We start from the raw sequence: 25123 nt of genomic DNA, 5'->3' as shown, positions 1-25123 counted from the left end.
CCTTCTGCCTCTAGGACTACTTCCTTGGAAGCTCAGCTCAAGGCTTCTCCCCAAGTTCTCCACCTTTCCAGTTATCACTGCCCCCTCCTGAAATTATCTTAAAGTGGTATATGCCTATGCAAATATAGTTTCCTTTGTTAGAATATAAATTTTCTGAGGGCACCCAATACCTGGCACATAAATTCTTAATTTGTAGTAGTCCCAAGAGAAAGGACATGATATGCCCTTAATGTAATCCAGCTGTACCTTGAGTTAGGAAGTGTGGGAAAATCCACCTCAGAACATTTATAATTGTAATATATACATATATACATATATAAACATCAGCTCCTCCCCAGTTTCTTAAACTGTAGGCCGTGATCCCATATGGGACCTCATAACTGAATTTGGGGAGGGTCTGCAAATTATCAATAAATATTTGATACCTATTTCATATATATGCGTGTATGTGTGTATACAAAGATACATCTATATTCAGTCACATAAAACTTTCTCAGGTGAAAACGATTAGAAAAAGTTGAAGTCCTGGTCTGCTCTTATCTTACAGATGAGGAAACAGACTTGTAGAGAAGTGAAATGATTCCCAGAGTTATACAGACTGTAAATATCAGAATCTGAATCCAGTTCTTTTTAATTTCAAGGCCATTGCTCTTTCTTCTGCCCATTTTATTGCATGTCCCAGATAGAAAGCTGGATGTTATAAAGGGGCATCTCAGTCTAGATGCAATGGACTAGATTGAAAAAATATTCCTATAAATCCTATAAATATAGCATGCATATATATATATATATATATATATATATATATATATAAATAAAATTTAAATTATGTTTCAATAGTGACTGAAAAAAAGACAGATCTTTCAACAGACCTAGGGATTTGAGTGGTCCTTCTTTCCCTCAGGTTTGCTGCCAGATACGACTGTGCCTGTCGCTACCAGATCTGTGTGCAGTTACTATCGGCTAACTTCCTCGTCCTGGATACATTTGAGCCCCCACCGATGGAGATCAAGCAGTGGAGTGATTGCAAGTGGAGAGAGGTCAGTAATGTCCAAGTTCTAAGGAGCTTTTCCCATTTCAACTCTGTCCCCACTCTACTTCGTCTCTGAAGGAGCTTGGTCAGAGAATACATTATAGAAGAGCTTCTTAAGTAAGGATACATTAACTTTTTATATATACGAGTACCTACTTATATTTATAAAACATCCTATATATTTTTCTAAATATATACATTTATAAAATTTATATTGTTTCAATAACGATATTTCAAAGTTACCATTTATTTTGTAATCTTATGTACTTTATTTTATGCATTTAAAAACATGATTGAGAAGGGAACCATAGGCTTCACAAGCAGGATCCAGGACACAAAAAAAGGTTAAGAATTCCTGCCTTACAGCCCAGACCTTTCTGCCTCATGCTCTCTCCATCCTCTATTCTCCTCTCCCTTCAATCTCGCCAACTCATAGTTAAGAACCATAGGCCCACCCCCACCAAGTGACTAACTCTGTCCTCCCTCAGGTCTCCCACACATTCTCCAACTACCCCCGTGGAGTCCGTCACATCCGCTTTCAGCATGGTGGCAAAGACACTCAGTATTGGGCCGGATGGTACGGCTCACGAGTCACCAACAGCAGCATCACCATTGGCCCCGAGGTCCCCAGGAAATCCAATTGTACAGAAGAGGCAGCCAGATGTAGCCACTAGATCCAGACCCAGATGAGATGAAGGTGACGGCATCTTCCTACTTTTGCAGGGTTTCAATAAACACTTTCCTTAGAGACAGCCTAGAGTTGGTTTGAGGAAAGAGGAAAGCATGGGGTCGGGGTTGAATGGTGCAGGCTCTCCCAGAGGTATTCTCAATCCCAGGTCAATCAGGGTTTCCCCATCTCTGAGCAACAATCCACAGGAAGCTGCCCTCAGGTCTTTTATTGAAACAAAAATAGTCCCATGTACAATGGCCGTTTGTGTCCAGAGGCCCTAAGTATGGCAGAAAATAGGTCTTAAGTTCTTTCCATCCCCTCCCTGGGACTCCAAGGCTAGTAAGGAGCTGGTAGATGGAGCCAATCTCGAGTCTGGTCTCTTAGACAATGGGGTAACAGCCCTTGAAGCCAGGGGTGCAGTTCCAGGCCATGAGGGGCCCATGACAGCTGCCAAAATCCAGTCCTGTGTGAGCTAGGGAGCCTGCTTCAGCTGCTCTTGTGAGCCCTCTCCTCCACGTACAGTTGCATCTATTAGAAGGAAACCATGATAGATGGTTAAAGGTTGGGTTTCTGTGGCATTTTATTTTCACATTTCACAGATGAGAACACTAAAGCTCAAAGGAGAAAAACACTTGCCTTGGGTTATACAAATCCTACTTGGAAGAAGGAAAAATCTTTTTTCTATTTGCTGCCAGAGAGCAAGGGTTAGAAGAGAGAAGCAAATTTGGCTTTGGCAGCAGGAAAAAACGTCCCAATCCCTATCTCTTAGTGGGGGTCATTCAAAAGTGACACAGGCTGCCATAAGGAGATATTAAACTTCCCTTTAGCTCGCTTCAAGCAAGACCAATTGGAAGCTTTTTTTGGGGGCGGGGCAGGGTTGGACCAGCTGGCCACTATGATCCTGCATAAGGATTAAAATATATATAAAGACCTGTAGCCTGCCCACTCTCTTCCCAGGCCAAGGAGCTTGCCTACAGTGCCCTTGGCTAATCAAGATGAGACAGGTCAGGCTGCTGTGCTAGGGGTCAGGACTCTGCTCTGGCAGGTTTTACAGCCTTAAGACATGGGAGAGACCAAGTCCTCCCTAGAAATAGGACCATTTTTCCAAAGCCTTCAATAAAGCTGCCTCTGCTCAGTGCTATTCACAGTCCCAGCCCCTATGAAGCACTCTCCAAGTCTTGTGAAATATATCTGCCAGCAGTCTAGGTTTCATGCTGGCCTTCCCACCCAGCTTCACCTTTAAAATGTCTGAGGTCATAGTCTTCAGTGGGATTAGCCGGGGATCGTGCATGTGCACATCTTGCTCGTCGGCCAAGATCCAGGGGAAGTCCTAAGGGCCAAGAGGACAGAATTCCATGAGATGTAAGTTATGGAGGGAAAACCCTCAGTTAAGAATCCCTGGGAAACAATAATTAATATCTCTCTAAAACCAAGAGCAAGCATTATCTGTAATGGGAATAAACTTGAAGCCTTCCCAAAAAAAAATCAGAGGTGTAGTAAGGATGTCCATTATCACCACCATTATTCATTATGGTATTAGAAATGCTAACTGTAGCAGTAAAAACAAGAAAAATAAATTGAAGGAATTAGAACAGGCAATGAGGAAACAAAACTATCAGTCTTTGCATGGGATATGATTATATGCTTAGATAACCCTAAAGAATCTACTAAAAAAACTAGTTGAAACAATTAACAACTTCAGCAAAGTTGCAGGATATAAAATATAAAAGGCACATAAATCAAAAACATTTCTATATACTACCAACAAAACCCAGCAGCAAAAGATAGAAAAAGAAATTCCATTTAAAATAGCTGCAGATAATATAAAACATTTGGTAGTGTACCTGCCAAGACAAACAAAGGATTATATGCACACAATTACAAAACACAGTGATGATGGGGAATGTGGAAAAATTGGGACAGTAATGCGCTGGGGAGTTGAGAAGGGATTATTAAAATTTAAAAAGAGATTAAATACTCTCTTTTTTAAAAACTTTAATAGTATTTTGTTTTTCCCAATTACATGTAAAGGCAAATTTTAACATTCAGTTTTTAATTCTGAGCTCCAAATCTTCTTCCACCCCAAGTTATTAAGCAATTTCATATAGGTTACTATGTACAATCATTATATAACATCTCCAATTAGTCATGCTATAAAAGAAACAGACCAAAAGAATAAAAAAACACACAAACACTCAAAGGAAAAACAGTATGCTTTAATCTGCATTTAAACTTCATCAGTGCTTTTATTTTTTATAATTGTCTTGAATCAGCTTATTGCTGAGAAGAGCTAAGTCATTCATTGTTGATCATCCTTACAATGCTGCTATTACTTGCACAATGTTCTCCTAGTTCTGCTTATTTCATTCAACATCAATTGCTCTTAAGTCTTTCCAGATTTTTCTGAAGTCTGCCTGCACATAATTTCTTATTGCACAATAGTATTTCCTCATAATCAAAAACCAGAACTTGTTCAGCCATTCCTCAAATTCCAATTCTTTGCCACCATGAAGAGAGCTGCTCTAAACATTTTTGTACAAATACATCATTCCCCCCCCCTTTTTTTTTTTTTTGAGATACAGACTTAGTGCTATTACTAGATCAGAGGGTGCACAGTTTTGTTGACATTTGGACATCATTCCAAATTGCTCTCCAGAATGGTTGGATCAATTCACAACACCAACAGTCATTAATGCATTGTTGATGGAGTTATAGTCTATTTGGGGGAACAACTTGGACCTACAACCAAAGTGTGTAGAACCAGAAACATATTCTATGTAATAACAGCAATGATCAATTGTGAAAGATTTAGCTATTCTGATCAAGACCAATCCAAGACAATTCCAAAGGGCCCATCTCCACAAAAAAGAAAAACTGCTTAACTCTGAATGCAGATTGAAGCCTAGTTTTTAAACCTTATTTTCATTATTTTTATTTTTGTCATGCTTCTTTTGCAACCTGGCTAATATAGAAATGTGCTTTGAATGACTTCCTATGTATAATTCATATCAAATCAATGCCTGCCTTTCTTAAAGAGGAAAGAGGGGAGGAAGGGAGAGAATTTCAAACCTGAAATTCAAAAAACTGTTAAAAAAAATTTTTTTTTTACTTATAAGTATTTAATGAAATGAAAATATATTTAAAAAAAAAATTCCTGGCCAAAGGGATCCCCTTCCTGCTTTGAACCACAGTCCCTACAAGGAAATCCCTGTGGATGCTAAGAGCAACGTAAAATCTGGCCTTTTTACCTGATATCATATAGTCCTGCCTTTCTTAATGTTCCACTGAGGATCTCCTTACCTCTCAGCCTTGGCCAATGCTCTTGTATAAATTTAGAATATTTTTTCTTCCTGCCTTACCTGTTAAATTCTCATCCATCCTTCATCTGCCTTTTATTTGGTATCCTCCGTGCCTGGCATATAGTAGGTGCTAATAAATGCTTATTGACTCACATACACAGCATTTATTTACACTTTTGAATTAGATTTAAGAGTTGGAAGGCCATCTAGTACAATCCTCCTGATTTTATACAGGAAAAAAACTGAAATCCAAACTTCACAGTGGCTCCTTTCCTGTGTACTCACCACAGACTTTCTGTATCTGGTTATTTCCCAAGATAATGTAAATGTCTTGACTGGTTTCCCTTTTGTCTTATAGAGTGCCTCTATATGCAGTAGGTGCTTAATAAAAGCTTGTTGATTGTTTTATCTGTTTCTTCTCTCTCTATTAAGTCATGGCTCTCCTGGAGTTTATAAGCTCTGCCAAGTGTCCTCCCCTCATTATACCACTGCCCTTCTTTTGCATATTTTAATGATTAATAATTTTTTTAAATTTAATAAACTTAATATCTACAGTGTGCCAGATATTGTACTTGGGGCAGGAAGGTGGAGTGGCTTAGACCTCAAATACAGATTCAGCTTCAATACAGCCACTCACCAAATTTCCCAGGTTTCCTTTTGAAGGACACCCTCTTCTTCCACTAGTGTGATATCATCAGGATGCTCCCTCCCCTCCTCTCTCCCATTTATGGATGTCTGCTTCTAGCATAAGAAATGACTGGTTCTGATTGGACTTCCTATCCCACTAAGGGCCCAGAGACAGAGACTCTTACTCAGCTGGCTACAGAAAGAATGGCTGTTTTGGGGCAGAAAATCACATGCTAAACTAGGGAGGGAAAAAAGGAGCACTCCAACTGCTATTGAATCTGTGATACCTCCAACAGTGCATATGGCAACCCATCCCTGTCTATCTATCTTGTTTCTATCTCGTCTCCCACCCTCCTGGAGTTCACCAGTGTCCACCCAACACACTGAAATTCTTGTACTTTTTTTTATGCTTTGATTGTTGAAATTAAACAGCAGACCCTGGAAGTAGTGAGTGGGAGTAAAAGGAAACTCACCCAATCTACCATTATCTATGGGTCCCAGACTCTGCTTCAGACCCCAGCCACACTGGGCTATGTTGTCCTTTGCCCTATGTTGTCCACCCCGGCCCTCAGAGATCATATCCCTACTGAAGTTCATCTACTCAGCTCTGGACCTTCCACTGGACTGTTCAGGACACACAAAGCAATACAAACTCAGCTAATGTTTCTCACCCTGTTCAGACACCAAAAAGTCTCGCATCCTCCCAACCAACCCATAGATACTCCCCTCCCTCACCTCTCTCACTGGCTTGGGATACATTAATCACCACACTGCCTTCTGCACTTCTGCTTCCACTCTGAATTCCTAGGACTCTCAGACAAAAATATCCCCACTTTCCTGGGCCCCCCCAACTTTCCTCCCCAATGCATACCCAACACACGGCCTGGCACAGAGCAGGCATTTTTGAGTGCATTCAGTCATTCATAGGGACTTAAGTGGTTCCCAGGTAAGCTCTCAGGTAGAGAGAGACTGCTCCAAGATCACACAGCAAGTCCCTGCCAGAAGTAAAACTGGGGAGCTGTGGTCCTCAAGACATTACCTTTTGCCACAACAGTCAGGGACTGGAACTCACCTTGATCACCTGAATTTTCTCCATATTTCGTGTGGCCGCTTCCCGCGTGTGGACCAAGACAGTAAAGGTACAGCCTGCATTGGGAAGAGGGAGATAGCAGAGTTGGAGGGGCATCCTGATCACTGGGCCCTCCCCAACTGGTCCTAACCCAGAGCTCCAGCCCCTGAATATTCAGCATAAAATGGTTCAGCGCGTGAAGATCTGGACCCCTCATTCAAGATCAGTTTCCTTCAAGGCCATCTTCACTTGCCTCTGTATTTTTGGCTTTCCCTAAATATAAGTGTGGAAGGATTTAAGGATAGCATTCTACATGGATGTCCGTAAATAGAAATGGTCATCGTGAAAACAGACCACAGCTGCATTCAGCTGGGCCCTAGGAATGCCCTGCAGGCTGGTCCCAGAGACAGCTGCCCACGGGGATGGACTCTGATTCCAGGAAAGAAGGGAAGGAAAAATTCAGCCAACTCCCAAAACCAGGCATGGGGGGACTTCCAGAGCAGGACAATAGGGCCTACCTGGGGGGTTGTGGTCCAGGACGGCATCACAGACACTGATCTTCAGGATGAAGGCCCGAAGAAGCTGCTCCACGTGGGACAGCAGAGAGTCGGAGCTGGGAAGGAGAAGGTGGAGGTTTGTCAGGGGGTCTGGGGCCTTGGAGATCATCTCAATTTATTCTCTTATCAACTATGCCCCAGAGAGAAAGATGAAATTGGAAGCCAAGTTCCTGACTCCCAGATTAAGTTTTACTTTTTTTTTTTTTCCATCTAAAACATGTAAATAGAGTCTAGCAAAGGGTTCTGGGTCACCTCCATCAGTCTGCCTCATTCTCTGGGTCTCCAAGCACATCATCAGAGGGCTTTAGTATGTTACTGCTGGATGGGGGCAAAGAACAAGAGTCGGAGAAATGGAAGGCATTCAGACCTTGGCTAAATCACTTTATTTTCCTCTGTAAAACTGGAGGGGACTAGATCCCTCTAAAGTCCTTTCTAGCAAAGTCCCAAGGTCCTATGAGAAATGCCAAACTACACATGGGCAAGCCCTTTTTTTTGATCTTCCTCAGTCTCAATTCTCCATCTTTAAAGTCTGGAGGTTAGACCAGAATCTCCAGCAGTGTAAGGAAGCCTGTAGATGGATCCTTTTTTCAGAATCATGTTTTTAAATGCTATTTTTCCCTCCTAGTCAAGGGGCACAGGTTTATTGAAACATGACACCATTACTGAGCAGACTGAATTCTAAGGGAATCCAGTCAAGAAACTGAAGCAAGGAGACACACTTATACAGATTTCAGTTAGAATTAACATATTCTACAGCCCAAGGGTAAGGCTAGGAAGTGATCTCCAGATGAATTAAGTTTAAATGCTTAAAAATAAAATATACAGAACAAGGGAAACCACTTCTGCCACAAAGTGGTTATCAGTGTTAAGTAAGCTGTCATCCGACAGCTCAAGAACCCAAGGCTCCCATCTCTGTGACGGGACCTTTTTGGTTCTGGCAGACATACTGTGTTCTGACATTCTCTACTCTAAGGTTCCTCTCAGCTCTGACATTTCTGAGCTAGAACTGCTCTAAGTTCCATCATTCCAAGTGCTGAGGCCCCCGCCCCGCTCTAACACTCTAAGACTCCTAAGAGCTCAGAGATTCTCTCTCTCAAGGCCTTCTTTCTCCCAGCAGACTGTTCTGTGACCCTTTTCAAAGGAGGGAGGTCATTGTTATGAGCTCACCTGATAGAAAGCAAGGGAGGCTGAGTGATTTCAAAAACGAATCTCTCCACTGGGTGGTGCTCTTTGTCCAAAATCACCACCACGACCTTCTCCACATCATTCTGCAAAAATCCGGCAACGTCAACCACAGCGAACGCAACAAGTGAGACACCAGTAAGTAACCTAGCACCCACATCTTTCTCAGTCATTCTTCAGCAGGGAGCAGAGAGACCCCCCCCAAAAAAAAAAAAATCCCTCCATAGGTCACAGTGATGAAAATCACCTTTTTCCTCTGAGGAAAAAAAGGGACCTAAAGTCAAGTCAGTGCTTCTACTTCTAGAGTCAGTCAACAATCAAGTCAATAAGTATTTATTAAATGCCTACTATGTACAGGCACTACTCTAAGAGTTGAAGATAAAAAAGCAAAAACAGCTCCTGTCCTCCAGAATTCTTCTCTTTAATGGAGGGATAACAGGCAAACAACTCTGTCCAGACATAGTGAATCAAAGATAATGGGTCTGAGACAATTAACTCTATTTTAGAAATAAAGGATCCAGGTTCAAATGCTCACTTGGCTACTTGCTAGCTCTGAGAATTTGGATAAGCCATTTCAGCCCGTCTGGGACTCAGTTTCTCTGTCTGTAAACAGTTTGGACTTGATGAGTTCTAGGGACCTTCCATCCCTAGATTTAATCTGATGATTTGCCTCAAAACAACGTCATGTATGATGTTGTTTTTTGGGTTTTTTTTTTTTTTAACTTTTTTTATTATAGCTTTTTATTTACAAGATATATGTGGATATGCATGTCAGAATCCAAGATGTCCAAAGGAACAAAAGTAACTTAAAAAGGACCAGAGGGACTGGGGGGATCTGGAGAGCAGGGGTAACAAAATTACTACTCACCTTCTCCAGCAGGGGCTTTACACAGTGAAGGGTATCTTGAATGTACTGATTCAGCTCCGGATGGCAGGACATCTGTTCACAGAAGAGCCAAGAATGAGGTCCTTGGGTAATCAATCATCATTTATTAAGCTGCTACTATGTACATGGAACAGATGCTGAAGACACGGAGACCAAAAAGAAATAGCTTAAACACACACAATTCGATTGCCACAAAGCTTTGTTAAATAAGGGAGGAGGGAATAGTCATGGAAGGGAAGCCCTCCAAAACTGGTATCCCCACTCTCAAATATCACCGTCACCCCCATTGGTGGTTATCAATGGGCATGCCATATTGTTGGATACACCACAAAATTTTGCATGTAATTAAAAATAAAAGGTTTTTCTCAAATGATGTTCATATAAATTTGACTTCACCAACATATGCGCCATGGTAAGGCAAGTATTCACAATTTTTTTTTTTTTTTTTTTTTTTTTACATTTACCTATTCCCAATAGGATCAAGAAACCTCAAAATACATAGAAAGTTGAACTCAAAAGCAACGAAAATGGTAGCTCTTGAGGGAAAATTTTATGTAGCATGTGCCTCCCAACTGCCATTTTAAATCTTTAGCATGGAGAGCAATTTGGAACTATGTCCAAAGGGCTACAAAACTGCCCATATCCTTTAACCAGCAATACTACCACTAGTTCTGTTCTCCAAAGAGATCAAAGAACAGGGAAAAGGACTCATTTGTACAAAAATATTTATATTATTTTTTTTCTTTTTGTGATGGCAAAGAATGGGAAATTGAGGGGATACCCATCGACTGGGGAATAGCTGAGCAAGCTGTGGTGTATGAATGTGATGAAATATTATTGTGCTGTAAGAAATGATAAGCAGAATAGCTTCAGAAAAACTTGGGAATACAAACAGGAACTGATATAGAGTGAAGTAAGGAGAATCAAGAGATCATACAAATTAACAGCAATACTGTAAGGATGATCAGCTATGGTTTGTTTTTTGTTTGTTTTTTTTTTTTGCTGAGGCAATTAGGGTTAAGTGAATTGTCCAGGGTTACACAATTAGGAAGAGTTAAGTGTCTGAGGTCAAATTTGAACTCAGGTCTTCCTGACTTCAGGGTCAGTGCTCTGTCCACTGTTCCACCCAGCTGCCCCAAGACTGGAACTTTTTAAAAAGAAATAGTGCCTATAGCCTTCTCTCCTACTATAATCTGTTTCTGCTAAGTATTACATGGGAAAGAATCTCTTCTCTCAGAGCAGAGCTCTATCCATTGAGCCATCTAGCTGCTCCATGACTGAGCAATTTTGATCAAGACAATAATCCAAGACAATTCCAAAGGCCCCATGATGAAAAATGCTATTTACCTCCAAGAGACTGAAGCATACTTTTATTCTCTCTTTACTTTTCTTGGGTTTTTTAATCTGTTTTCTTTTACAACATGATTAGTATGTAAACATATTTTGCATGACTACATATGCATAATTGACATCAAATTGCTTGCCTTTTCAAGTAAGGAAGAGAGAAAGGAGGGAGGGAGGGAGAGAATTTGGGATGCAAAATCTTGAAAAATGATTATTAAAATATTTTTACATTTAATTGGGAAATATTTAATGAAATAAAATATATACATTTTAAAACTCAAGAAAAAGTCTTCAATATAGAATAATGTGGCAAAAAAAAAAAAAAAAAAAAAAAAAAAAAAGATTACCACTCAAATAGTTTAAGATTGTTTTTGGAAGTAGACAAGGAAGATCATTTGGAAGAAGGCCTTGCCAAATTTTACCGACGGTGACATCACCACCACCAATCTAAGGATACCCTCCCACTAAATGCAATTTGTTCTTAATGTTACTTTTTCAAGGGCAGCTAGGTGACAATGCAAAAAAAAAAAAAAAAAAAAAAAAAAAAAAATGCAGCCTGGAGTTCAAATCTAGTTCTTCATCTTTAAATGAGCTGGTGAAGGAAATGGCAAACCCCGCTAGCATATCTGCCAAGAAAACCCAAATGGGATCATGAAGAATCAGACAAGATTAAAACGACTGAAAGACAACAAAACCCTACCAAAGTGTTATCTCCTTCATGACAAGCTAAGCTTGATTTGTATTTATATCTCTACCTCTTAAAATAGTCAGTGCTTAATAAATGCTTTTTCATCCATTCATACCACCTAAGCTCCAACTTAATTCAATGTAAAAAAAAAAAAAAAAAAAAAAAAAAAAAAAAAAAAATCCAACCACAAAAAAGTCAGTCTGTCCTAGAACAGCATTTCATTATTAACAGTAAGCAGGAAGTCAAACCTTATAACAACCTTATTTCCATATTACAATTGAGGAAACTAAGGTAAACTTCACCATCACAGCCAATAAATGATAAGAATCTGAGCCCATATTTGAACTCTTGATGTCTATACCTATTATATGTCAAGGAATACACTAAGACCTGGGAATACAAGACAAAATGAAATATTGATGGAAAAGAAGTGAGATCCCATACTTTCTCCCTATAGTGAAAAGCTGGAAGGTCTTCTGTACTTAAGACTTGACTTACAGCCTTCAAAAGGACAAAGGATTTTATTTGGTATAGGGCAAAGCTTCTAAAAACTGGGTGGCAACCCCAAATGGGATCATGTAACTAAACATGGGGGTCATGAAAAACATGACAATAAGAGGTTTCTGAATGTATACCTGCAATAGCAAGCATTCTGCCAAGTAATTTAATTCTTTCTGTAAAAATAAATAAGCACATCCATCTTATAGGTATGCAAACTTGATTTCATTTTTAATAAATGGCAAAATTGCACATATGTCAAAGAACTATTTTTTAAATTTCTTTATGATTTATTATCAGTATGTTTGATTTGCATACTTATTTTATATCTGTATATCTGGGGTCACATAAAAATTTCTCGGGCAAAAAGGGGTCACAAGTGGAAAACAGTTTAAGAAGCCTTGATCTTGAGAACCCCCAGGTGAGGGAACTCCCTCCATCAAAGCAGATCAGCACCTTCCCCTTCTCTGACACTTATGGTCCTGCCTTATCCAAGGTCATATATGGAGTAAATGTCAAAGGTTGAAAATGCCCTCAGGGCCAGCTCTATATTCAATAGACCAACTGCTTCTCTATAGCTTCACCTTATTCTGGAAATTCAGAAAAGGAGTAAATATCTGGGAACGAAGAAACCTTTCCTGAATCCCAATGCATTCTTCTACAATAAAAATCCAGTCGTTTTTCCAGTATGTCTATCACCTCACTTGGAATTTTCTTGGCAAAGATACTGGAATAGTTTGCCATTTCTTTCTCCAGCACATTTTGCAGATGGGAAAACTGAGGCAAACAGGATAAAATGCCTTGCCCAGGATCACACAGCTAGTAAGTATCTGAAGCTGGTTTTAATTCAATCCTTCCTGGGGAAGGGGGAGAGGAGGGCAGGAGAGTTTCCAGCTGCAATATTAGCCTTTTTTAATTTTATGTACACACATAGTTTCCCCCAAAATAATATAAACCTTTGTGAGCCAACATCACCTTTTTTTTGCCTCTATATCACACAGATTAGATGCCTGAACACTAGAAATCACCTTCATAATAAATGCTGATTAATCTCACACCATCTCCTTCTCAAAATAACCTTTTTCCCCCCCAAGTTGAGTTAGGGGGTAAAGGAAGAGGGGAGGAAAGATAAAGAAATACAGCTGCTGTGTTTGCTTCTATTAAATAAGGGGGAAAGAGCACATATAAGGGATCAGTGGCCAAGGAGGGTTATTTTGGTTGGAGCCAAAAAAGAGCAGTAGAACGGATCCATTCTTTCCAAGGATAACAACAGCAGTTGATTTGATTGTACCAGAGTTGGAGGGAGTTGGAGGGGATTTCCATCTCTCATCTCAAATCTAGTTAGGAGGCACTAAGGCTGTTTTAGGGTTTCCCCCATGAGACATCATGAAACCGAAAAAAATAATGTTGGAAATGCGTTCAGTGACTCTGATCTTCAATCTCCATCAACAGTTTTCCTAGGACATCAAGCCAGGATAAATTCTTCACCTGAAATCTCATCATCCTGGAGACTGATCCAGCCAAGATACCAGTACCTTAGCTGCCCCCACCCATCCAAAACAACTCTTTACAAAGCCTTCCTTTTATGGAAGGCTCAGAACTTTCTCCACTTCCCCCATTTGACTGTAATCTCCTTGAGGGCAGGAACCATCATTCTTTTTCTTATTTGTATCCCCAGCACTTAGTAGAATACCTCAAACTGAATAGGTGCTTAATAAATGTTTATTGACTACCTCCCTGACCTTGGACTTTTATTAACAATAAACATTTATTAAGCACTTACTCTGTGCCTGGCACTTATGGCGGGGAAGACAAAGCAGACTACCTCGGCTGGCCTGTTTCTTCACTTCTAAAACAAGAAGGTTGAACCAGATACCTCTGAAATTCCTATGATTCCTAAAAAATGAGAAACCAGCTTCCATCAGATTCCTAGTCACAAGAAGCTACAGTCCCCTAAAGAAGCCCCTCCTACTTCTCAAAAGCCATTAGAAAATTTTCCTTGCATCCAACCAAAATCTGCCTCTCTGTTCCTGGTTCTATTTTGGGGGGCCAAGAAAAGTCAGAATTTCCCTTCCACATGAGCACTCTTTGATCTATAAAAATAGCTATCAAGTCTGTTTTCAGGACAAATAGCTTCGATTTTTCAAATAATACCAATATGGCTCATTCCCCTGAACCCAAGTGATTTCATCAACAATGCCCTTCATATCAATGATGGACAGAATCAGCTACACCCAGAGAAGGAACACTGGGAAATGAGTGTAAACTGTTTGCATTTTTGTTTTTCTTTCCAGGTTACTTTTACCTTATCAATCCAATTCTTCCTGTCCAACAAGAAATTCAGTTCTGCATACATATATTGTATCTAAGATATACTATAACACATTTAACATGTATAGGACTGCCTGTCATCTAGGGGAGGGGATGGAGGGAAGGAGGGAAAATTTGGAACAGAAATGAGTGCAAGGGATAATGTTGTAAAAAATTATCCATGCATATGTACTGTAAAAAAAAAATGTTATAATTATAAAATTAATTTTAAAAAAACAATGCCCTTCATAAAATGAGATGATCCATGAGTTTTAGATGACTACCCATGTATAACCTACATCAGATAGTTTGCTGTTTTGGGGAAAGGGGAGGGAAGGGAGAGAGAAAGAAAACTTTGGAACTCAAAATCTTACAAAGATTAAAGTTGAAAACTATCTTTAGTTGTAATTGAAAAAAAATAATAAAACACTATTAAGTTTAAAAAAAAAAAAACAGATTTTTAAAAATTAAAATAAATTATTGACCAAGAACTAAATATAATACTCCACAATATCCTCACAGCTTCATCCCCTACCTGGACAGGAACATTGTATTTCTTCCTCTTCTGAAAGATTCCAATAGGGTAAACTTCCCGGACATAGAGAATGAGATGCACGGCCACTTCCAAGAATTCACAGAGAACATCAGCCACAACTGAAGGAGAAAAACACTGTGATGTGCCCCCAAGTGAACCACAGGGCAAGTATCATATCCAGGGACACCAACCCACAGCCAACCTGAGGTCAGCTCCCAGCTGGAGTCCCTGGACAACTGAAAGTTCTTACCTTGTCCAAAGTTAAGGTCCTGCCGAGTGAGGGTGGTCATCCTGCTGGCCACCTGGGAGGGGAGAAAGAAGAGCTAGTCTTTTTCCAAAGCCGCCCCTCACCATAATTGTGCTCACTGCCCTGACAAACCCAGAGGTCACTCAGGTCCACATGGGTAAAGAAATAGAACCTCCAATTCTTAAACCCATACAACTGAGAATTAAAATGGAATTCAGAACTCAAGAAGCCCTTACATCCAGGGGAGACTTCATCTGCCACCCAGATTTGTGGGTTCCTCCCTGATCGGCAAAGAAAGTATCCCAAATCCTACTCCCAAAGTCTCCTGAGCAAAATCCTTATTACTTCCTCAAATCCTGACAGCTGGAGCCATCATTAGGACAGCCTGGGGCAGAAATGATATTCCTATATAATAAGTGATAAAAATAGCTAATACTTATGCAGCAATGTTTTATATATATGGAGGGGGGAGAGAGGAGAGAGGGGAGAGAGAGAGAGAGAGAGAGAGAGAGAGAGAGAGAGAGAGAGAGAGAGAGAGAGAGAGAGAGAGAGAGAGAGAGAGAGAGAGAGAGAGACAGAGAGACAGAGAGAGAGAGAGAGACAGAGAGACAGAGAGAGAGAGAGAGATGGAGATAGAGAGAGACAGAGAGAGAGAGATGGAGATAGAGAGAGACAGACAGAGAGAGAGAGAGAGAAAGAGAGAGAGAGAGAGAGAGAGAGAGAGAGAGAGAGAGAGAGAGAGACAGAGGGAGAGAGAGAGGAGAGAGAGGGGAGAGAGAGGAGACAGAGAGAGAGGAGACAGACAGAGAGAGAGAGAGAGAGAGAGAGAGAGAGAGAGAGAGAGAGAGAGAGAGAGAGAGAGAGACAGAGACAGAGAGAGAGAGAGAGAGAGAGAGAGAGAGACAGAGAGACAGAGAGAGAGAGATGGAGATAAAGAGAGACAGAGAGAAAGAGAGACAGAGAGAGAGACAGAGACAGAGAGACAGAGAGACAGAGAGACACAGACAGAGAGACAGAGAGACAGAGAGTCAGAGAGAGAGAGACAGAGAGAGAGTCAGAGACAGAGACAGAGAGTCACAGACAGAGAGAGAGAGATGGAGATAAAGAGAGACAGAGAGAAAGAGAGACAGAGAGAGAGACAGAGACAGAGAGACAGAGAGACACAGACAGAGAGACAGAGAGACAGAGAGTCAGAGAGAGAGAGACAGAGAAGGAAGGAGGCAGAGCGCTCCTTTAGGAAGGGGTCTTTATTTGTCCCCCGTTCCCCCGGAGTGAGCATTTAATGCACGTTTATTGAATAACGGAAAGCACAGACCAGGTTCCGCCCCAGGTTTGCACACACAACACGCAGCGGGCGGGAATAAGGCAGAAATGAAGCTCCGCAGCCTCCGGGAGTTAAGAGAAGCTGACCTGGCGGCAGGAGCGCGCCCCGCACGGCGGGTCAGGAGCAGGCTGGGGGAGGGTCGCGCACTAAGTGAGCCTCGCCCCCACTCCCAGGGGCCCGGAGCGGAGCGGGCACTCTCCAAGCCCAGCCCGGACCTCTGGCTCCCGGCCCTCCCGCTTCCTCCTCGCGTGCAGCCGGGCCCGGACAGGCAGCGTCCCCGTCCCCGTCCCGGGATCTCCAGGACTGTGAGGGCGGAGGAGGGAGAAGCGGGGAGGGCACCCCTAGAACGGCCGCCTGAGAATGGGGCCCCCGAGCACGCAGCTGCCGTGGGGGAGGGGAGGCGGGAGGGGCGATCTGAGAAGGGAAAGGCTGAGTGCTCCCCCCGCGCTCCGGACAGGGTACCCTGGCTCCGACGGAGGCTTCGGGGCACAGCGGGCGGCAGTAACAGCCACTGGGCACTGCCCCGAGTCCCTCCCCAATCCCCGCCCGTCCGCCCCGCTTCCCGCGAACCCAGCCTACCAGTACCGGCTGCCGGAGCTCAGCGCGGGGCGGCCGAAGCGGACGCTCAGCTCCGGCTCGGGCTCTTTCTTTGCCCGCGGCCCCACCACCAAACCCCGGCTTCCCAGGCGCGCGACGAGGTGACGTCTCACCGCCTCCCACCGGGTCCTAGCGCCCGCCACTTCCTGGCTCCGCCCCCATCCCGGGCCCGCGCGGACACCGCTCTCCGCCCCCCCCTTCGCGCTCCGCGGAGCCCCCAGCGGCGGGGATGCAGCCACATCTGCACAGGTGGGAGGTAGCGGAGATGCCCAGCTGCAGAGTCCTCGTGGCGCTTAAACCGTAACTTTTCCAAGCCCAGAGAAACCTTGGGGACCAGATGTGTTACTGTTTGTAAAGGGCCCAACAAAGCGCCTGCTGGGAGTAAGCGCTACAGTGTTGTTATTGTTCTTATTAATATCATCTCCCTCATCCCCGCAAGCTCTTCCTTCCCAAGCGATTTCACTAATTAACTGTCCTGTATAACATGGGCACTCGCAAGTCACCTAACCTCAGCCTCAGTTTCCTCATCTGTAAAATGGGAATATCAAGAGCATCTCGTTTACAAGATTGTTGTAAAGAGCAAATGAAGCAGCACATGTAAAGAACTTGCCTTGAATGTTAGCTATCATTATTGTTTGTTTTTATTAACATATTTATAATGTATATTTTATTCGTTATCTCTTTTTAAAATATAAACTCAATTCTTTATAATAAAGGATAGCTCTTCTGGAACTATGCCCAAAGGGCTATAAAACTGCGCACCTCCTGACCCAGCAGTGCCATTCCGGGTCTGTACCCCCGAGGAAATGTTAAAAGAGGGAAAAGGACCCACGTGTGCAAAAGTACTCGTAGGAGCTCTTTGTGGGAGCCAAGAATTGGAAAACGAGTAGCTGCCCATCAGCTGGGGAATGGCTGAACAAAGGTAATGGAATATTATTGTTCTATTAAAAAAAAAAAAAAAAAAAAGTAACCAACAAGCTGATTTTAGAAAGGCCTGGAAAGATTTATAGGAACTGATAAACTAGGAATACAGTGTACACCATAACAGCAAGAAAGTGCCATGATCAACTAGGAAAGGCTTGGTTCTTCTCAGTGGTTCAGCGATCCAAAGCAAAACCAATAGACTTTGGATAGAAAATGCCATCTGCATCCAGAAAAAGCTAAGGAGAGAATATAAATCAACACATGCTAGGCTCACTTCTTTTTTCTTTTTTTTTTTTTTTAATCTCTCCCATGGTTTTTCCCTTTTACTCTGGTTTTTCTCTCCCAACATGATTCATAAAGTAATGTGTATTAAAATTAATAAATTTACTAGAAAAAATAGCTCTCTGGGAAGGGGAATCTTAAAATGTTATAAATAAATAATAGAATTGCTATCATGATTATGTTTTTATTTATTGACTTTATATTTACATCACATATTTCTATATGTATTGTCTCCCTTATTAGAATGTAGCCTCAATTCATTGTTATAAAGGATAGCTCTCTGGGAGGAGGAACCAGAGAGATACAAGAGGAAATCTGGTTTTTTGTGTAAAAACAAAAGATAAAATAAAATTTTATTTTTAAAAGAATAAAAATGAAAAATAAAATAACAACCAGCATTTGCATAGTGCTTTTTAAAGTGTTTTCAAAATGCTTTATATATTATTATTCTATATTATCATAATACTCATATTATATATCATATTAAGTATTACATAAACTCATTGTGAATAGGGACTTTCATTCTTTGTACTTGTGCTCCCCCTAACAGACCAGCACGTGGCAGATGCTTAATAAAGACTTGTTGATTTATTGATCCTTGGCCAACCAGTTCATTTTACAGAGATTAAATTATTTTCCCTAGGTTCCAAAAATAGAAAGGTTAGAGATCAAACTGCTTATTCAGGGAATCCAACCTGGAATATTTGCAGATCCTTATCAGAAGCCTATCTCTAGCTTCTAGCTAAAGGGTATTAACGTTTATGGAAGTCAGCTGCATAGAGTTCATTAACTCTTTAACTTGTGAGGGTCAATGAGCTCCATAGGAGAATGGACTTTCCCATTTCTTTTTTTACATCTCTAGAGCCTGGAACTTAATAGATGCCTAAAAGTATGTTCCAATTGATTGATCGTGAGTTCTCCCAGCGGTATTTTCATATTACACTGACTCACTGGAAGGAAAGAATCTAGAGGTAAGGGGAGAAGACAATTCCAGGAAGTCAGAGAAGTACAGTGAAATTTGGCTCTGAAGTCAAAAGAGTTGGGTTCAAATCCTACCTTATTACCCCAAGCAAGTTGTTTAGTTCCCTGGGCTTTGGTTTCCTTATCCGAAATCTGAGAGGGTTGGACTACATGGGGTCAAGAACCAGAAGAGACTTTCAAGATTACTTTATTTTACAGAAAAGAAAACCGAGACCCAGAAAGGGACTAAATAAAAACTAAATCTCCTGACTCCAAGTTCAAGACTCTTTCCATTTCCCTATGTAGTTTAGAATTAGATAAACTCTTCCTAGAATCCCCTAAAATTATGCCATGTCTCAATACACATACTCAGTTGGCTAAACCAACTTAATATGGAGGTATAACCCCATTTGCTCTCCCTTGAAGGTTAGTGTGACTTTTGTAACTGTAATGTTCAAAAGGAAAACCTTCCTTTGCCTCCCTTCAACCTCCTCAACCCCTGCAATTCTGGGGGACTGTGTGAGCTCAAAGTTCTTAGCTTTAGGGATCTTATGAGACAACTATATAATTCTCAGAAAAGTATCCAAGAGGCCCCTGATTCCTCTCTTCCTCTCTTCTCTCTGCCACCATCTTTTCTACTCCTTATTCTGGTGATCCATATAGAGCTGCCTCCCTCCCATCCCCCAATTCCAACCATCTGTCATCTTTGCTTCTGGGGTATTTATATGATTCAATTTCCCACTTTATTGGAAAAAGGAAAAAAAAAAACAAACCTCAGACACTGATTACTAATCTAATTCCCTCATTTTACAAAGGAGGAAACCAAATCCAAGTGGGGATGTTGCTTCAGTTTGGGGTGTTGATCCTATTTGTTTTTATTCTGCCACATCAGGGACAGTATAGTACAGTGAAGATCTGAGTTGAAATCTCAGCTCTGTCACTTACTGCTTATGTGACCTTCAGCAAATCAATTAACTTCTCTGAACCTCAATTTCTTCATCTGTAAAGTGGGGTGTAATAGATAGAATTTGGACCAGCTCCTCTTTCTAGAACTATGATTCAGTACAGATAAATATATGGGGTTTTTTGTCCTGATTTGGTTTAGGTTTTTTGATCATCATGAGCCTTGGTTCTCCACCTCTAAAATTTTCATGATGGACTAGATCAAAGCTTCTTAATTAGCTTCTTGGAGCCCTTTAGTAGTAATTGATGAAGTCCATGGAGTTCTCAGCAGCATACTTTTTAAACAAATTCTAATTGAAGGAAATGCTAAATTTCAGTTTAAGGTTAGAGAAAACAAAAATATCATTTTTTTCCTATCAAAATTCACAGATCTAAATCTATCATCCCATGAGAATCTGAGTACAGACATGTCCAGGATCACATAGTCAAGGGGAGAGCTGGGAGCTTGCCTGTCTTCCAAGTACTGACCCTGGGGTTAGAACACCATAAAAGACAAAGTAATGATGCTAAGTGGTAGAACTAGGAAAACTGAGGCCCAGACTCTAACCCTAACCTAATAGGGATTTAGGGAAAGGAGGGTGGGAGGGCAGATTGTAAACAAACAATGGAGAAAGGAGATTGTCTGGGGGGCAGATGCTGTGAAGAAAGGACATTAGTTATTCTCATTTGGGTCACTGTAATCTGATTCCTCATGAGCCTGATTGTATCATGCTGATGGATGGTCATGGTGCCTGGATTGAATTTGGAGTTAATTTATGACAGTCTGGAACATTCATTGCTTGGTGGAATGTTATTTGCGATAATTTGCACATTTCCCATGATAACTAGGGAGAAGGGAGTCTAGGATAAAAGGCTAAATGTTTGGGAGGAGAGAGAGTATTTGCCAACTGCAATCAGCTCCCTGGGGAAATGTGACAGGGCCCTGAGGGGAAAACACTAGAGAATATTTTAAAATGGAAACTGGGAATGAAGAAGCAGAGAGGGTGGGTGTGATGGAACCACAAACCTTACAAAAAAACTTGTGGCTTGTCTGCTTGTTAATGAATAGGTAGATGGATGGATGGATGGATAGATAGATAATGAGTGAATGGATGGATAGATAGATACATAAATGGATAGATGATAGATAGATAGATAGATAGATAGATAGATAGATAGATAGATAGATAGATGGATGACCTAAAAGGGGGTTTCAGGTTCAGCTGTAAAATGAGTAGGTTGGCTTAGATGACCTCTGAGTCTATATCAACTGTCCTATAATAATCATTAGGTCAGCTACTGGGTGATGTACTTTTGGAAAGCATTTATAAAGCACCTGCTATTTGTAAGAAATAGTCTGTCATCAGAAGAGTAAAGAATCAGAGTCAGGAAGATCTGAGTTCAAGTCCAACCTCAGATACTAAGTGGTTATGTGACCTTGGGCAAGTCACCTAACATCTCTCTGGTTCAGTTTCCTCATCTACAAAATGAGGATTACATATAGAATTTCTCCAACAGGGTTGTGGTGAAGAGCCAAGGAGATAACATATGCAAAGCACTTTGTAAACCTTAAAACACCACAGAAATACAACTGCTATTATAACAAAACACAGTACTAGGCACCAGAGGCAATTTTTTTTGTTGTTGTTTTTTTACTTTTTAAAAATAAAATGGTCCATCCTTTTAAGGAGTAACATTCTGCTGACCAATTCAAGATGATGATCTGAGCTAATGAAGGGAATGTTCGTTCCTACAAAAGCTACTAAATGGAAGAGACCTTGTTGGCCATCTAGTTTCAGAGGGCAGGGGTAAAAGTGGAATCTGAGATGTCCTTGATATAGAGAGCTCTCAGGATGAAAATTCTCTCTACTAGTGCAAATCCACAACTAGCCTACAATGTTTGATCATAGAAATTTGCCCAGAAAGAAGGAGGCCATCTATGTCAGAATACAAACTTAAACCCAGATCTCCCTGGCTGAGAAGTTCTCTATCTACTAGGCAACCTTGCCTGAACCCAACCCTGAACAAAAATTGCCCTCTACAACACCACTGTCAAATTGTACTTCAGCTTCTGCTAACAGATCTCTGGGAAACCCCACTTTGGAACCCTTCTCATTTGGGGAAGATCTTATAACTCAGCTTAAATCTTTTCTTCTTCATCTTCAACCCATGGCTTCTCGTCCTGCCAGCTGGACCCCAAGAAAACACATACCTTCAAATCTTGCCTAAATCTTCCTTTTTCTGGCCTAAATTGCTTCAGCTGAGCTTTGAGAATCATCCTGAGGCTCCACTGGAAAGAGCCCTGAAGAAGGTTCTGAGAGAGCTACAAGACCTGGGTTTATACTAGCTTCAATCCTTCAGTCATTAATCTCTCTGGCCCTATTTCCCCATCTGCAAGAGAGGGGGTTGAACTGGATGCCCAGTGAGGTGCCTTGCAACACTACAGAAATGGCCTTATATGGCATGGCTTCCAGTCCATCTGAAGTCAGAAAAATCTGAATTCAAATCTGACCTCAAATAGACAAATCACTTCACACTATCTGCCTCAGTTTCCCTAATTGTAAAATGGGAATCATACCAGCACCCACCTCCCAGGATAGTTACATGGATCAAATAAGATAATAATAGCAAACTCGATCCTTAGCACAGTGCTTGCCACATAATAGAAACTTTAAAAATGTTTATTCCCTTCCCTCCCACCCACTTTCCATTTTTGGATGCTCTCCAGCTCATCTTCCTAAAATGTGTCTAGGATTCAACACAACAATCTTAGCCGTATATCTGATGCAGAAAAAGAGGATAAATTCTAAGTGACTTAAAGATTATCCTACAGAACCCAAAATTGACTCCACTGCACACTTTCTCTCATATTGTTTCTCTTGTAGGGCCTTTCTTTTCTTACACATGTGCAAAAACACACACACACACACACACACACACACACACACACACCACATCAGGCAAGCTTTTGAGCTCATGAGGTATTTCCAAGGCACCTGTGTTAGGGGATTTGGTAGGGAGGGCATTAAAATGTCCCTCCTTCATGGATCATTCCCATTATGTCTAAATTTAGGAGGCCCTGGGGTCCAATGGAACACCATAATTATTTTCCCTTGGCAGCTGGGACAAAGTCTCCCCTAAGTATTCAGGAGTCTATCCCACAAACCACTCCTTATGCTCCTTGTCCCTTTCAGCTGAGTGTCCTACATCATTTAAGCCAGTGACATCAGGCTCTCCCAAGAAACTCAGGTCAGTGCAAAACCCATCCTCCCCTACACTCAGCAAAGTCCTCGCTATCATATATGACATTTCACAGAATCAAAGATCCCAAATGAGATTATATCTGGAAAGCACTTAGCTCAGTGCCTGGCACTAGTTGGTACTTAAATGCTTATTTCCTTAGAAAGAGATCCTGGAATTAAGGAATTAATTAAGAATTAAGGTCCAATTCCCCCTTTTAACAGACAAGTCTCAGAAGGATCCAAGGGCTTGTCTAGAATCACAAAGGGGCCTTCTGCCATCGAATCACTCAGCTCTAAGTCCAGGCTTCTGTGTGATTGCACTTGGCTGGACTATGAACCTTCCAGTAAAGCATTTTCCTCCCCGGGGCCTTTTTTTTTTTTTTTTTTTGAAGCAATTGGAGTTAAGTGACTTGCTGGGGGTTACAGATTTGAACTCAGATCCTCCTGATTTCAGAGCTGGTGCTCTATCCACTGCCCCACCTAGCTGGCCCGGCTTCCTCCCCTCTTTCCCCCTTTACCATCAATTACATGACTATTCCCCTCCCTCACATTGCCCCCTCAGTAGGTATTAAGCAATAAAGTTAAATTCAGTGGATTAAATGTATCTGAGTTGGGCTCTGTTTCCTAGTCCTAAAGAAAAACAATTCTCATTTCTCTTGTCCTTATTCCATTCATTTGGGATCCACTGATTTCCAGTTCCCTGACTCCTTTGCCTCCTAGAAGGAGAAAGAGCCTGAAGGCCAAGGGCCCATCCTCTCCATTGCTAGTTTCCTTTGATCATACCACCGAACATGGCCCAAGTGACCCGGGCAATGAATTATGGGGGCTGGGGGACCCATAAATCCAGGCTTCTCCACCTTCCCTCAGTCAGTCTGCTACATTCTTTTGGCTGAGAACTGGGAGTCAAGGTTGGGGAGGGAGGGGGAGAGACTCATGGGCTTCAGCACTTCCAGGAGCCTGAGATGGATTTTCCAGTCAGTGGCAGCCCTTCTCACCTCCCCTGCAGTTTGATGGATGAGCTTGGGGCAGGGTCTTTGTCCTGGGCTCAGGGCCTGAGTGATTTCAATAGTTGGACCGGGAAGTGTGAGGCATTAATTTGGCCCCCTTGGGTTTGGTGGCAGACTGAAAGGAGAGGGGAGGGGAGGGGAGTAGAGGAAAGGGAGGGGGGAGGAGGAGGGAATGAACAGAGGGGAAAGCAGAGATGCTCTTCTTCCCTCTTCGCCCCTCCCTCCTTTTCTCTTCCAACCTGGAGGGGGAATGAGCGGGAGAAAGTAGGCAAACAGCGGAGATCGGCCCAGGTGTGCGGGTGGGGGAGGGGACACGCCGATCTTCCTTATCTCCCATTAAAAGTCCCGACGACGTCTACACTCGCACTCCAAAGCCAGCCCTTCCGAAGCCCCGGGAAGGCCGTTCCCCTCCCCCCGCTCGCACCACTTTGACTTTCTGATGTTCCGCCAGGGGCTCACTGGTCTTCCATGCGTCCTCCCCCACCTCCCTCCCTTGATTTGTTCCATTCCATTTGACAGGAAAAGGGGCTAATCTCTTTGGGGACCGCCAGTCCCCGGCCCGGCCAGACGCTCCCGCCAGCTGAGCGGGCTGCCTTGATCTCATTGTTGGGGTCCCGCTTCACGTCCCCCGCGGCTCTGGGCATCCGTTCACTTTGGGGAGAGGAGGGGAAGGGAGGGCAGGGGAAGGGGCCGCACATCCCCGGCATCTGGGTCCCGGGCCTGGGGTCCCGAGCTGCCCCGGGGCCCCGGCGCGGGAGGTGGGGGCTGGGGTGGGGATGGGGATGGAGGCCAAGGTGGAGCCGTACGTACTGGGAGGTTCGGGCCCCCGCCGGTCCCCCGCACGCCTCCGGCCGCACCGCCCTTTGTCTGCTCCCTTTGTCTCCAAGTCTCTCTCGCGCG

At 42.3% G+C, this 25123-nt stretch overlaps 2 protein-coding genes across 12 annotated transcripts in view; one reads left to right on the top strand and one right to left on the bottom strand.

The window, feature by feature from the left end:
* Positions 1 to 1785, top strand: part of LOC141564150 (F-box only protein 6-like) — an 8409-nt gene extending 6624 nt beyond the window's left edge. For all 6 annotated transcript variants that reach the window (XM_074306270.1, XM_074306266.1, XM_074306269.1 and 3 more), the window contains 2 exons: positions 905 to 1040; positions 1522 to 1785. In XM_074306270.1, coding sequence (XP_074162371.1) covers positions 905 to 1040; positions 1522 to 1707 — 322 coding nt within the window. In that variant the 3' untranslated portion in view covers positions 1708 to 1785. The remainder of the gene's footprint in view (positions 1 to 904; positions 1041 to 1521) is intronic.
* On the bottom strand, positions 1279 to 25123 carry MAD2L2 (mitotic arrest deficient 2 like 2). 6 transcript variants are annotated; one of them, XM_074306275.1, is made up of 9 exons: positions 16849 to 16977; positions 14949 to 15000; positions 14699 to 14817; positions 9306 to 9377; positions 8423 to 8523; positions 7217 to 7311; positions 6702 to 6775; positions 2941 to 3033; positions 1279 to 2231 (listed from the first exon to the last, which is right to left on the bottom strand). In XM_074306275.1, exons 2-9 carry the CDS (start codon positions 14986 to 14988, stop codon positions 2190 to 2192), a joined length of 636 nt encoding a protein of 211 aa, XP_074162376.1. In that variant the 5' UTR covers positions 14989 to 15000; positions 16849 to 16977; the 3' UTR covers positions 1279 to 2189. The 6 variants fall into 6 exon arrangements, with proteins under 6 accessions (XP_074162376.1, XP_074162377.1, XP_074162378.1 ...); XM_074306276.1 differs by having other exon boundaries at positions 16855 to 16975; XM_074306277.1 differs by lacking the exon at positions 1279 to 2231 and having other exon boundaries at positions 2247 to 3033; positions 9306 to 9460; positions 16855 to 16967.

This window comes from Sminthopsis crassicaudata, chromosome 3 (assembly GCF_048593235.1).
Source record: "Sminthopsis crassicaudata isolate SCR6 chromosome 3, ASM4859323v1, whole genome shotgun sequence".
NCBI classification, from domain to species: domain Eukaryota; kingdom Metazoa; phylum Chordata; class Mammalia; order Dasyuromorphia; family Dasyuridae; genus Sminthopsis; species Sminthopsis crassicaudata.
The sequence above is the reverse complement of the archived record's forward strand: the minus strand, read 5'-3'. Positions and strand labels throughout refer to the sequence as shown.

Coding starts and splice junctions, on each gene's coding strand:
- MAD2L2 (XM_074306274.1), bottom strand. CDS start 14,988: ATGACCACCCTCACTCGGCAGGACCTTAACTTTGGACAAG. Junction 6,776..7,216: donor CCTGGACCACAACCCCCCAG/GTAGGCCCTATT, acceptor TTCCCAATGCAG/GCTGTACCTTTACTGTCTTG. Junction 3,034..6,701: donor AGAAAATTCAGGTGATCAAG/GTGAGTTCCAGT, acceptor CTTGGCCCTTAG/GACTTCCCCTGGATCTTGGC.